This window comes from Somniosus microcephalus, unplaced genomic scaffold (genome assembly GCF_052327205.1).
Source record: "Somniosus microcephalus isolate GS21.2 unplaced genomic scaffold, FLI_Smic_1.0 unresolved_chr7, whole genome shotgun sequence".
Lineage (NCBI taxonomy): Eukaryota > Metazoa > Chordata > Chondrichthyes > Squaliformes > Somniosidae > Somniosus > Somniosus microcephalus.
The window spans coordinates 28,388,166-28,401,702 of NW_028225185.1; the positions used below are offsets into that span (position 1 = coordinate 28,388,166).

Consider the following 13,537-nt stretch of genomic DNA (forward strand, 5'->3'; position numbering starts at 1 on the left):
GCACCGCACTGTCGGAGGGGCGGTACTGAGGAAGCGCCGCACTGTCGGAGGGACAGTACTGAGGAAGCACCGCACTGTCGGAGGGGCGGTACTGAGGGAGCGCCGCACTGTCGGAGGACAGTACTGAGGGAGCGCCGCACTGTCGGAGGACAGTACTGAGGGAGCACCGCACTGTCGGAGGACAGTACTGAGGGAGCGCCGCACTGTCGGAGGGGCAGTACTGAGGAAGCACCGCACTGTCGGAGGACAGTACTGAGGAAGCACCGCACTGTCGGAGGACAGTACTGAGGAAGCGCCGCACTGTCGGAGGACAGTACTGAGGGAGCACCGCACTGTCGGAGGGACAGTACTGAGGGAGCACCGCACTGTTGGATGGGGCTGTACTGAGGGAGCGCCGCACTGTCGGAGGGGCAGTACTGAGGAAGCACCGCACTGTCGGAGGACAGTACTGAGGAAGCGCCGCACTGTCGGAGGACAGTACTGAGGGAGCGCCGCACTGTCGGAGGACAGTACTGAGGGAGCGCCGCACTGTCGGAGGACAGTACTGAGGGAGCACCGCACTGTCGGAGGACAGTACTGAGGAAGCGCCGCACTGTCGGAGGACAGTACTGAGGGAGCACCGCACTGTCGGAGGACAGTACTGAGGGAGCACCGCACTGTCGGAGGGACAGTACTGAGGGAGCACCGCACTGTTGGATGGGGCTGTACTGAGGGAGCACCGCACTGTCGGAGGACAGTACTGAGGGAGCGCCACACTGTCGGAGGGACAGTACTGAGGGAGCGCCGCACTGTCGGAGGACAGTACTGAGGGAGCGCCACACTGTCGGAGGGGCGGCACTGGGGGAGCGACACACTGTTGGAGCGTCAGTACTGAGGGAGCCCCGCACTGTCGGAGGACAGTACTGAGGGAGCACCGCACTGTTGGATGGGGCTGTACTGAGGGAGCGCCACACTGTCGGAGGGGCGGCACTGGGGGAGCGACACACTGTTGGAGGGGTGGCACTGGGGGAGCGACACACTGTTGGAGCGTCAGTACTGAGGGAGCCCCACACTGTCGGAGGGGCCATCTTTCGGGGTGAGACGTTAAACCGAGGCCCAGTCTGCCGCCTCAGGTGGACGTAGAAGATCCCGTGGTTCTATTTCAAAGAGTAACAGCAGGCGTGTCGTAGCTTTTACTCACCTTGACAAACAGGTCATATAGGTGCAAACTCCTCCCAAAACGTTCAAACACATCCAGCATCTTTGTGAGCAACAGTGACCCAGTGTCAGGGTCCCGGTAAGCCACGTACTCTGTCAACACAATCGCATATCGAGATTTATCAATGCAAAGAGGATGTTTGGAGCGTGACTTAAAACTCAACACTTCAATTCTCCGACTGCGCTCCCTCAGTACCTCCCCTCCGACAGTGCGGCACTCCCTCAGTACTGCCCCTCCGACAGTGCGGCGCTCGCTCAGTACCTCCCCTCCGACAGTGCGGCGCTCCCTCAGTACTGCCCCTCCGACAGTGCGGCGCTCCCTCAGTACTGCCCCTCCGACAGTGCGGCGCTGATGTGCCTCAATTATTCCGAGACTCGAAGTTAGCAGAACAAAAGTAAGGCTTTTATTAACTCAGAACATAACACGTAAAATAGAGAGATGTCTACCTTCAGGAGGCTGATGCCGGACTGAAGTTAGATTACAAAGGAGCCAGGTATGGGCGGAGCCCTGCACACAACCAGTTCCAGCACATTCCAATGCATAATACATGAGGACTGGGGGAAGGGAAAAGACACAGAAAGCAGGCAGTTAGAAGACACAGAAAACAGGCAGTGATGAATGGAATATATTTCATCACATTCACCCCTTCTATAGATTTAGTCTGTTCGGGGGTTTGATAGTCCTCTGCGACCGACGTGGCTGTTGTGGTGCCGCGGGTGTCGGCTGAGTGTCCCCGGTAGCCTCCTGGGTCTCTGCCGGGGGTGCCGCCGGGGTTGTTGAAGGGGTAGTTGGTGGGGGTGCCGTTGGTCGATGTTCTTCCGGGGGTGATGAAAGAATAGTGGGTGGGTAAGGGTTGCTGTGATCGTCGTCGCTGCTATTGCCGTGGTTGTTGTTGATGCCGGCTGGGGCGACGTCTTTTATGGACACGGTGTCCTCCCTTCCGTCGGCGTGCCGGACATATGCGTATTGGGGGTTGGCGTGGAGTAGGTGTACTGGCTCCACGAGAGGGTCCGTCTTGTGGCCCCTCACATGCCTTCGCACGAGTACCGGACCTGGGGTGGAGAGCCATGACGGCATGGATACGCCCGAGGTGGATTTCCGGGGAAAGACAAACATTCGTTCATGAGGCGTGGTATTAGTGGCCGTACACAATAGCGACCGTATCGAATGGAGCACATCCGAGAGGACTTCCTGCCAGCGGGAGATAGGGAGGCCCTTGGTCCTTAGAGCTAGAGTGACTGCTTTCCACACTGTCCCGTTCTCTCGCTCCACCTGGCCGTTACCCCGGGGGTTGTAGCTGGTGGTACGGCTCGTGGCGATCCCCTTGGACAGCATGTACTGGCGTAGCTCTTCACTCATGAAGGACGCCCCCCTATCCGTGTGGATATAGCTCGGCATACCGAACAGGCAGAACAGGCTGTTGAGGCATTTAATGACCGTGGCGCTGGTCATGTCTGGGCAGGGGAAGGCGAATGGGAAACGGGAGTATTCGTCCACAATGTTCAGGAAGTAAACATTGCGGTCGACGGACGGGAGGGGGCCCTTGAAATCTAAGCTGAGCCGCTCGAAGGGCCGTGTAGCTTTGATTAAGTGGGCTCTATCTGGGCGGTAGAACCGAGGCTTGCACTCAGCGCAAGTGCGGCAGTTCCTGGTCAGAGACCGAACTTCCTCAATCGAGTAGGGTAAGTTACGGGACTTTATGAAGTGGAACAGCCGCGTGACCCCTGGGTGGCAGAGGTCGTTGTGGAGGGTCTGTAGCCGATCCTCGGTGGCGCTGGCACACATCCCTCGTGAGAGGGCGTCAGGGGATTCGTTAAGGGCCCCTGGCCGGTAAATGATGTCGTACTCGAAAGTGGAGAGCTCGATCCGCCACCTAAGAATCTTATCATTTTTAATCTTCCCCCTCTGTTTATTGTTGAACATAAATGCTACCGATCGCTGGTCGGTAAGTAGGGTGAAGCGTTTGCCGGCTAGGTAGTGGCGCCAGTGGCGCACTGCCTCCACGATGGCTTGGGCCTCCTTTTCCACGGAGGAGTGTCTGATCTCGGGGCCTTGGAGGGTCCTCGAGAAGAAAGCTACGGGCCGCCCCGCCTGGTTGAGGGTGGCCGCCAAGGCGAAGTCGGACGCATCACTTTCCACTTGAAATGGAGTGTTCTCGTCCACTGCCTGTAGCGTGGCCCGCTCAATATCCTGCTTAATGCTTTTGAAGGCGGCGTGGGCCTCAGCAGAGAGCGGAAAAGAGGATGCTTTCAAGAGGGGGCGGGCTTTGTCGGAGTAGTTGGGGACCCATTGGGAATAGTAAGAAAATAACCCCAGGCACCTTTTCAGGGCTTTGGGAGTGTTGGGCAGGGGCAGCTCCCGTAGGGGGCGCAATCGGTCGGGGTCTGGTCCGATTTCCCCATTCTCCACCACGCTGCCCAGTATGCAGAGGCGCGTGGTGTTGAAAACGCACTTGTCCTCGTTATAGGTGAGGTTGAGTTTTTGTGCGGTTTTCAGGAACCTCTCGAGGTTCGAGTCGTGATCCTGCTGGTTGTGACCGCAGATGGTGACGTTGTCGAGGTAGGGGAAGGTTGCCTGCAAGTGGTGGTCATCGACCATGCGATCCATCTCCCTCTGAAAGACCGAGACCCCGTTCGTCACCCCAAAGGGGACTCTGAGGAATTGGTAGAGGCGTCCGTTCGCCTCGAAGGCGGTGTACGGGCGGTCCTCTGGTCTGATAGGGAGCTGGTGGTACGCTGACTTGAGGTCGATGGTGGAGAACACCCGGTATTGGGCGATTTGGTTCACCATTTCTGATATGCGGGGTAGCGGGTAGGCGTCTAGTAGGGTGTACCTGTTGATCGTTTGACTATAGTCGATCACCATCCGTTTCTTCTCGCTACCCCTTACCACTACCACTTGGGCGCGCCACGGGCTGTTGCTGTGTTCAATAATGCGCTCTTTCAGGAGCCTGTCTACCTCGGTCGCGATAAACCGCCTGTCCTCCCAGCTGTACCTCCTGCTTTTGGTCGCTATTGGCGGGCAGTTAGGGGTAAGGTTCGCGAATAGCGAAGGCGGCTTTACCTTCAGGGTAGCCAGACCGCACACTGTGAGGGGCGGCTGGGACCCACCGTACTTGAGCGTGATGCTTTGGTGGTTGCACTGGAAATCCAAACCCAAGATCACGCTCGCACATAGATTCTTCATGATTAATACTTTAAAATTATCATACACAGTTCCGTTAATGCACAATTGTACCGTGCAGTAACCCAGAATGGTCGATGTCTGGGTTTTATCGGCCATAGAGATGGTACCCTGAGCAGGGACCACCTTTAGGGAGAGTTGTTGTGCCAGTTCAGGGTGGATAAAACTCTCCGTGCTTCCACTGTCAATTAAGCATTTAACCCGGCACCCGTTTACCTCGATGTCCACCATTGATTTGGATAGCGGATGCGGCCTGGTCTGGTCCACTGTGACCGATGCCACTGTAGGGCCCTGATCGAGACAAGATGGCGTCCACGCTGTCTGCTCATAAGATGGCGGACCCCACGAGGTCGGGCAAGATGGCGTCCAAGATGGCCGCTCCCACGGCGCACACGCGGCGGTGGCGGGTTTTCCGGCGGTTGGTTTTCCGGCGGGGTTCCCTCTGCACACCTTCCCAAAGTGCCCCTTCTTACCGCACTTAAAGCAGGTGGTGCCTTTCGCCGGGCACAGGTTTCTGGTGTGCTTTGGCTGCCCGCAGAAGTAGCAGTTGGGTCCTTGACGCGTCGCGGCTGTCGTAGGGCTTCTGGGGGGAGAGCTGGGCCCCGCCGGTGTCGGGCTGCCGGGCGGGGAAGATGCCTTCCAAGATGGCGGCGCCCTCGGCGCACACGTGGCGGCGTGGGCGGCGCGGGCTGAAGAGTAGGCGTCCGAGTTTCTCTGGGCCATCTCCAGGGACCGCGCGGTGTCCGCAGCCTGTTTCAGGTCCAACCCCGTTTTTTCCAGCAGTCTTTGCCGGATGTGAGTGGAGCTGAGGCCTGTGATAAAGGCATCGCGAACAAGCTCGTCGGTGTACACTGCGGCTTTTACATCTCGGCACTTACAGTCCTTGCCAAGCTTTTTCAGGATGCTTAGGAACTCCTCCACCGATTCCCCAGGTCGCTGTGCGCGAGTAGCGAGTAGATGCCTAGCATACACCTCATTCGTAGGCTGCTGGTAATGCGCCTTTAAGGTGTTGCAGGCGGCCAGGTACGTATCGGCGTCTTGGATGAGGGGGTAAACCCGGTGGCTTACCCAATTCCGTAGCATTCCGAGTCTCATCTTCGCAGTGTCCGTAGCGTCTTTGACGGCTGCGGAATTGTCCAGGAAGAATTCCATACAGTCAAACCAGTGTCCGAAGCGTGCTGATGTGTCCGGAGCATGTTGATCCAAATCCAAACGTTCGGGTTTCAGGAGTTGATCCATAGTGTTGAAAATTGAGTTAATAAAATTGATGTGCCTCAATTATTCCGAGACTCGAAGTTAGCAGAACAAAAGTAAGGCTTTTATTAACTCAGAACATAACACGTAAAATAGAGAGATGTCTACCTTCAGGAGGCTGATGCCGGACTGAAGTTAGATTACAAAGGAGCCAGGTATGGGCGGAGCCCTGCACACAACCAGTTCCAGCACATTCCAATGCATAATACATGAGGACTGGGGGAAGGGAAAAGACACAGAAAGCAGGCAGTTAGAAGACACAGAAAACAGGCAGTGATGAATGGAATATATTTCATCACAGGCGCTCCCTCAGTACCGCCCCTCCGACAGTGCGGCGCTCCCTCAGTACCGCCCCTCCGACAGTGCGGCGCTCCCTCAGTACCGCCCCTCCGACAGTGCGGCGCTCCCTCAGTACCGCCCCTCCGACAGTGCGGCGCTCCCTCAGTACCGCCCCTCCGACAGTGCGGCGCTCCCTCAGTACCGCCCCTCCGACAGTGCGGCGCTCCCTCAGTACCGCCCCTCCGACAGTGCGGCGCTCCCTCAGTACCGCCCCTCCGACAGTGCGGCCCTCCCTCAGTACCGCCCCTCCGACAGTGCGGCGCTCCCTCAGTACCGCCCCTCCGACAGTGCGGCGCTCGCTCAGTACCTCCCCTCCGACAGTGCGGCGCTCCCTCAGTACTGCCCCTCCGACAGTGCGGCGCTCCCTCAGTACTGCCCCTCCGACAGTGCGGCGCTGATGTGCCTCAATTATTCCGAGACTCGAAGTTAGCAGAACAAAAGTAAGGCTTTTATTAACTCAGAACATAACACGTAAAATAGAGAGATGTCTACCTTCAGGAGGCTGATGCCGGACTGAAGTTAGATTACAAAGGAGCCAGGTATGGGCGGAGCCCTGCACACAACCAGTTCCAGCACATTCCAATGCATAATACATGAGGACTGGGGGAAGGGAAAAGACACAGAAAGCAGGCAGTTAGAAGACACAGAAAACAGGCAGTGATGAATGGAATATATTTCATCACATTCACCCCTTCTATAGATTTAGTCTGTTCGGGGGTTTGATAGTCCTCTGCGACCGACGTGGCTGTTGTGGTGCCGCGGGTGTCGGCTGAGTGTCCCCGGTAGCCTCCTGGGTCTCTGCCGGGGGTGCCGCCGGGGTTGTTGAAGGGGTAGTTGGTGGGGGTGCCGTTGGTCGATGTTCTTCCGGGGGTGATGAAAGAATAGTGGGTGGGTAAGGGTTGCTGTGATCGTCGTCGCTGCTATTGCCGTGGTTGTTGTTGATGCCGGCTGGGGCGACGTCTTTTATGGACACGGTGTCCTCCCTTCCGTCGGCGTGCCGGACATATGCGTATTGGGGGTTGGCGTGGAGTAGGTGTACTGGCTCCACGAGAGGGTCCGTCTTGTGGCCCCTCACATGCCTTCGCACGAGTACCGGACCTGGGGTGGAGAGCCATGACGGCATGGATACGCCCGAGGTGGATTTCCGGGGAAAGACAAACATTCGTTCATGAGGCGTGGTATTAGTGGCCGTACACAATAGCGACCGTATCGAATGGAGCACATCCGAGAGGACTTCCTGCCAGCGGGAGATAGGGAGGCCCTTGGTCCTTAGAGCTAGAGTGACTGCTTTCCACACTGTCCCGTTCTCTCGCTCCACCTGGCCGTTACCCCGGGGGTTGTAGCTGGTGGTACGGCTCGTGGCGATCCCCTTGGACAGCATGTACTGGCGTAGCTCTTCACTCATGAAGGACGCCCCCCTATCCGTGTGGATATAGCTCGGCATACCGAACAGGCAGAACAGGCTGTTGAGGCATTTAATGACCGTGGCGCTGGTCATGTCTGGGCAGGGGAAGGCGAATGGGAAACGGGAGTATTCGTCCACAATGTTCAGGAAGTAAACATTGCGGTCGACGGACGGGAGGGGGCCCTTGAAATCTAAGCTGAGCCGCTCGAAGGGCCGTGTAGCTTTGATTAAGTGGGCTCTATCTGGGCGGTAGAACCGAGGCTTGCACTCAGCGCAAGTGCGGCAGTTCCTGGTCAGAGACCGAACTTCCTCAATCGAGTAGGGTAAGTTACGGGACTTTATGAAGTGGAACAGCCGCGTGACCCCTGGGTGGCAGAGGTCGTTGTGGAGGGTCTGTAGCCGATCCTCGGTGGCGCTGGCACACATCCCTCGTGAGAGGGCGTCAGGGGATTCGTTAAGGGCCCCTGGCCGGTAAATGATGTCGTACTCGAAAGTGGAGAGCTCGATCCGCCACCTAAGAATCTTATCATTTTTAATCTTCCCCCTCTGTTTATTGTTGAACATAAACGCTACCGATCGCTGGTCGGTAAGTAGGGTGAAGCGTTTGCCGGCTAGGTAGTGGCGCCAGTGGCGCACTGCCTCCACGATGGCTTGGGCCTCCTTTTCCACGGAGGAGTGTCTGATCTCGGGGCCTTGGAGGGTCCTCGAGAAGAAAGCTACGGGCCGCCCCGCCTGGTTGAGGGTGGCCGCCAAGGCGAAGTCGGACGCATCACTTTCCACTTGAAATGGAGTGTTCTCGTCCACTGCCTGTAGCGTGGCCCGCTCAATATCCTGCTTAATGCTTTTGAAGGCGGCGTGGGCCTCAGCAGAGAGCGGAAAAGAGGATGCTTTCAAGAGGGGGCGGGCTTTGTCGGAGTAGTTGGGGACCCATTGGGAATAGTAAGAAAATAACCCCAGGCACCTTTTCAGGGCTTTGGGAGTGTTGGGCAGGGGCAGCTCCCGTAGGGGGCGCAATCGGTCGGGGTCTGGTCCGATTTCCCCATTCTCCACCACGCTGCCCAGTATGCAGAGGCGCGTGGTGTTGAAAACGCACTTGTCCTCGTTATAGGTGAGGTTGAGTTTTTGTGCGGTTTTCAGGAACCTCTCGAGGTTCGAGTCGTGATCCTGCTGGTTGTGACCGCAGATGGTGACGTTGTCGAGGTAGGGGAAGGTTGCCTGCAAGTGGTGGTCATCGACCATGCGATCCATCTCCCTCTGAAAGACCGAGACCCCGTTCGTCACCCCAAAGGGGACTCTGAGGAATTGGTAGAGGCGTCCGTTCGCCTCGAAGGCGGTGTACGGGCGGTCCTCTGGTCTGATAGGGAGCTGGTGGTACGCTGACTTGAGGTCGATGGTGGAGAACACCCGGTATTGGGCGATTTGGTTCACCATTTCTGATATGCGGGGTAGCGGGTAGGCGTCTAGTAGGGTGTACCTGTTGATCGTTTGACTATAGTCGATCACCATCCGTTTCTTCTCGCTACCCCTTACCACTACCACTTGGGCGCGCCACGGGCTGTTGCTGTGTTCAATAATGCGCTCTTTCAGGAGCCTGTCTACCTCGGTCGCGATAAACCGCCTGTCCTCCCAGCTGTACCTCCTGCTTTTGGTCGCTATTGGCGGGCAGTTAGGGGTAAGGTTCGCGAATAGCGAAGGCGGCTTTACCTTCAGGGTAGCCAGACCGCACACTGTGAGGGGCGGCTGGGACCCACCGTACTTGAGCGTGATGCTTTGGTGGTTGCACTGGAAATCCAAACCCAAGATCACGCTCGCACATAGATTCTTCATGATTAATACTTTAAAATTATCATACACAGTTCCGTTAATGCACAATTGTACCGTGCAGTAACCCAGAATGGTCGATGTCTGGGTTTTATCGGCCATAGAGATGGTACCCTGAGCAGGGACCACCTTTAGGGAGAGTTGTTGTGCCAGTTCAGGGTGGATAAAACTCTCCGTGCTTCCACTGTCAATTAAGCATTTAACCCGGCACCCGTTTACCTCGATGTCCACCATTGATTTGGATAGCGGATGCGGCCTGGTCTGGTCCACTGTGACCGATGCCACTGTAGGGCCCTGATCGAGACAAGATGGCGTCCACGCTGTCTGCTCATAAGATGGCGGACCCCACGAGGTCGGGCAAGATGGCGTCCAAGATGGCCGCTCCCACGGCGCACACGCGGCGGTGGCGGGTTTTCCGGCGGTTGGTTTTCCGGCGGGGTTCCCTCTGCACACCTTCCCAAAGTGCCCCTTCTTACCGCACTTAAAGCAGGTGGTGCCTTTCGCCGGGCACAGGTTTCTGGTGTGCTTTGGCTGCCCGCAGAAGTAGCAGTTGGGTCCTTGACGCGTCGCGGCTGTCGTAGGGCTTCTGGGGGGAGAGCTGGGCCCCGCCGGTGTCGGGCTGCCGGGCGGGGAAGATGCCTTCCAAGATGGCGGCGCCCTCGGCGCACACGTGGCGGCGTGGGCGGCGCGGGCTGAAGAGTAGGCGTCCGAGTTTCTCTGGGCCATCTCCAGGGACCGCGCGGTGTCCGCAGCCTGTTTCAGGTCCAACCCCGTTTTTTCCAGCAGTCTTTGCCGGATGTGAGTGGAGCTGAGGCCTGTGATAAAGGCATCGCGAACAAGCTCGTCGGTGTACACTGCGGCTTTTACATCTCGGCACTTACAGTCCTTGCCAAGCTTTTTCAGGATGCTTAGGAACTCCTCCACCGATTCCCCAGGTCGCTGTGCGCGAGTAGCGAGTAGATGCCTAGCATACACCTCATTCGTAGGCTGCTGGTAATGCGCCTTTAAGGTGTTGCAGGCGGCCAGGTACGTATCGGCGTCTTGGATGAGGGGGTAAACCCGGTGGCTTACCCAATTCCGTAGCATTCCGAGTCTCATCTTCGCAGTGTCCGTAGCGTCTTTGACGGCTGCGGAATTGTCCAGGAAGAATTCCATACAGTCAAACCAGTGTCCGAAGCGTGCTGATGTGTCCGGAGCATGTTGATCCAAATCCAAACGTTCGGGTTTCAGGAGTTGATCCATAGTGTTGAAAATTGAGTTAATAAAATTGATGTGCCTCAATTATTCCGAGACTCGAAGTTAGCAGAACAAAAGTAAGGCTTTTATTAACTCAGAACATAACACGTAAAATAGAGAGATGTCTACCTTCAGGAGGCTGATGCCGGACTGAAGTTAGATTACAAAGGAGCCAGGTATGGGCGGAGCCCTGCACACAACCAGTTCCAGCACATTCCAATGCATAATACATGAGGACTGGGGGAAGGGAAAAGACACAGAAAGCAGGCAGTTAGAAGACACAGAAAACAGGCAGTGATGAATGGAATATATTTCATCACAGGCGCTCCCTCAGTACCGCCCCTCCGACAGTGCGGCGCTCCCTCAGTACCGCCCCTCCGACAGTGCGGCGCTCCCTCAGTACCGCCCCTCCGACAGTGCGGCGCTCCCTCAGTACCGCCCCTCCGACAGTGCGGCGCTCCCTCAGTACCGCCCCTCCGACAGTGCGGCGCTCCCTCAGTACCGCCCCTCCGACAGTGCGGCGCTCCCTCAGTACCGCCCCTCCGACAGTGCGGCCCTCCCTCAGTACCGCCCCTCCGACAGTGCGGCGCTCCCTCAGTACCGCCCCTCCGACAGTGCGGCGCTCGCTCAGTACCTCCCCTCCGACAGTGCGGCGCTCCCTCAGTACTGCCCCTCCGACAGTGCGGCGCTCCCTCAGTACTGCCCCTCCGACAGTGCGGCGCTGATGTGCCTCAATTATTCCGAGACTCGAAGTTAGCAGAACAAAAGTAAGGCTTTTATTAACTCAGAACATAACACGTAAAATAGAGAGATGTCTACCTTCAGGAGGCTGATGCCGGACTGAAGTTAGATTACAAAGGAGCCAGGTATGGGCGGAGCCCTGCACACAACCAGTTCCAGCACATTCCAATGCATAATACATGAGGACTGGGGGAAGGGAAAAGACACAGAAAGCAGGCAGTTAGAAGACACAGAAAACAGGCAGTGATGAATGGAATATATTTCATCACATTCACCCCTTCTATAGATTTAGTCTGTTCGGGGGTTTGATAGTCCTCTGCGACCGACGTGGCTGTTGTGGTGCCGCGGGTGTCGGCTGAGTGTCCCCGGTAGCCTCCTGGGTCTCTGCCGGGGGTGCCGCCGGGGTTGTTGAAGGGGTAGTTGGTGGGGGTGCCGTTGGTCGATGTTCTTCCGGGGGTGATGAAAGAATAGTGGGTGGGTAAGGGTTGCTGTGATCGTCGTCGCTGCTATTGCCGTGGTTGTTGTTGATGCCGGCTGGGGCGACGTCTTTTATGGACACGGTGTCCTCCCTTCCGTCGGCGTGCCGGACATATGCGTATTGGGGGTTGGCGTGGAGTAGGTGTACTGGCTCCACGAGAGGGTCCGTCTTGTGGCCCCTCACATGCCTTCGCACGAGTACCGGACCTGGGGTGGAGAGCCATGACGGCATGGATACGCCCGAGGTGGATTTCCGGGGAAAGACAAACATTCGTTCATGAGGCGTGGTATTAGTGGCCGTACACAATAGCGACCGTATCGAATGGAGCACATCCGAGAGGACTTCCTGCCAGCGGGAGATAGGGAGGCCCTTGGTCCTTAGAGCTAGAGTGACTGCTTTCCACACTGTCCCGTTCTCTCGCTCCACCTGGCCGTTACCCCGGGGGTTGTAGCTGGTGGTACGGCTCGTGGCGATCCCCTTGGACAGCATGTACTGGCGTAGCTCTTCACTCATGAAGGACGCCCCCCTATCCGTGTGGATATAGCTCGGCATACCGAACAGGCAGAACAGGCTGTTGAGGCATTTAATGACCGTGGCGCTGGTCATGTCTGGGCAGGGGAAGGCGAATGGGAAACGGGAGTATTCGTCCACAATGTTCAGGAAGTAAACATTGCGGTCGACGGACGGGAGGGGGCCCTTGAAATCTAAGCTGAGCCGCTCGAAGGGCCGTGTAGCTTTGATTAAGTGGGCTCTATCTGGGCGGTAGAACCGAGGCTTGCACTCAGCGCAAGTGCGGCAGTTCCTGGTCAGAGACCGAACTTCCTCAATCGAGTAGGGTAAGTTACGGGACTTTATGAAGTGGAACAGCCGCGTGACCCCTGGGTGGCAGAGGTCGTTGTGGAGGGTCTGTAGCCGATCCTCGGTGGCGCTGGCACACATCCCTCGTGAGAGGGCGTCAGGGGATTCGTTAAGGGCCCCTGGCCGGTAAATGATGTCGTACTCGAAAGTGGAGAGCTCGATCCGCCACCTAAGAATCTTATCATTTTTAATCTTCCCCCTCTGTTTATTGTTGAACATAAACGCTACCGATCGCTGGTCGGTAAGTAGGGTGAAGCGTTTGCCGGCTAGGTAGTGGCGCCAGTGGCGCACTGCCTCCACGATGGCTTGGGCCTCCTTTTCCACGGAGGAGTGTCTGATCTCGGGGCCTTGGAGGGTCCTCGAGAAGAAAGCTACGGGCCGCCCCGCCTGGTTGAGGGTGGCCGCCAAGGCGAAGTCGGACGCATCACTTTCCACTTGAAATGGAGTGTTCTCGTCCACTGCCTGTAGCGTGGCCCGCTCAATATCCTGCTTAATGCTTTTGAAGGCGGCGTGGGCCTCAGCAGAGAGCGGAAAAGAGGATGCTTTCAAGAGGGGGCGGGCTTTGTCGGAGTAGTTGGGGACCCATTGGGAATAGTAAGAAAATAACCCCAGGCACCTTTTCAGGGCTTTGGGAGTGTTGGGCAGGGGCAGCTCCCGTAGGGGGCGCAATCGGTCGGGGTCTGGTCCGATTTCCCCATTCTCCACCACGCTGCCCAGTATGCAGAGGCGCGTGGTGTTGAAAACGCACTTGTCCTCGTTATAGGTGAGGTTGAGTTTTTGTGCGGTTTTCAGGAACCTCTCGAGGTTCGAGTCGTGATCCTGCTGGTTGTGACCGCAGATGGTGACGTTGTCGAGGTAGGGGAAGGTTGCCTGCAAGTGGTGGTCATCGACCATGCGATCCATCTCCCTCTGAAAGACCGAGACCCCGTTCGTCACCCCAAAGGGGACTCTGAGGAATTGGTAGAGGCGTCCGTTCGCCTCGAAGGCGGTGTACGGGCGGTCCTCTGGTCTGATAGGGAGCTGG

At 57.2% G+C, this 13,537-nt stretch overlaps 1 protein-coding gene across 2 annotated transcripts in view; it reads right to left on the reverse strand.

The window, feature by feature from the left end:
- The window catches only part of LOC147086686 (caspase-14-like), a 44,053-nt gene that overhangs the window by 1,414 nt on the left and 29,102 nt on the right, over nt 1-13,537 (reverse strand). For both annotated transcript variants that reach the window (XM_085978834.1, XM_085978832.1), the window contains one exon: nt 1,181-1,290. In XM_085978834.1, the coding sequence (XP_085834960.1) occupies nt 1,181-1,290 (110 nt within the window). The remainder of the gene's footprint in view (nt 1-1,180; nt 1,291-13,537) is intronic.